Source organism: Buceros rhinoceros, unplaced genomic scaffold (assembly GCF_000710305.1).
Source record: "Buceros rhinoceros silvestris isolate BGI_N320 unplaced genomic scaffold, ASM71030v1 scaffold24252, whole genome shotgun sequence".
Lineage (NCBI taxonomy): Eukaryota > Metazoa > Chordata > Aves > Bucerotiformes > Bucerotidae > Buceros > Buceros rhinoceros.
This window is the reverse complement of record NW_010397462.1, coordinates 1-371: the sequence shown is the minus strand read 5'-3', so window position 1 is coordinate 371 and position 371 is coordinate 1. Positions and strand designations below refer to the sequence as shown.

The 371-nt window shown below is 66.0% G+C and overlaps 1 protein-coding gene across 1 annotated transcript in view; it reads right to left on the bottom strand.

Moving 5' to 3' along the window:
- FKBP8 (FK506 binding protein 8, 38kDa) overlaps positions 1 to 364 on the bottom strand; it is a gene marked incomplete at its 3' end in the record, with an annotated part of 4,205 nt that extends 3,841 nt beyond the window's left edge. Inside the window, exons 1-2 of the mRNA XM_010146278.1 lie at positions 281 to 364; positions 55 to 143 (exon numbers count right to left, since the gene is read on the bottom strand). Of these exons, the coding sequence (XP_010144580.1) occupies positions 55 to 143; positions 281 to 355 (164 nt within the window). The remainder of the gene's footprint in view (positions 1 to 54; positions 144 to 280) is intronic.
- Positions 365 to 371: the final 7 nt, after the last annotated feature.

Below are 371 nucleotides of genomic sequence, written 5' to 3'. Positions count from 1 at the left end.
CTTTCGCGGCCCTGCCCAGGGCCATCCTGCCCCACCTGAGCCCTCCCCGCTCACCTGCCCTGGGCGCCATAGCAGTACTTGGCATCTGACACGATCAGAGCTGTCTCCCCCATTTCCAGGAGCTGCACGCACAGGTCCAGAGCCTGCAGGGAACGACACCGTGCACAGGGAGCCCAGCAACGGCAGAGGGGCCGTTTCCCACCCACGAACAGGAACGTCGCTGACCCCAAACCCCCCCTGTTGCCCCCTGAGGTGAGATCAGCTTCCTCCCAGCGCTGACCTGCAAGACGTCGCAGTCCCCCAGCGTGAAGGTGAGGGCAGGGTTCTCCTCCCCCACGCTGCCATCCTCCAGCATGGCCTTCAGGCGGACG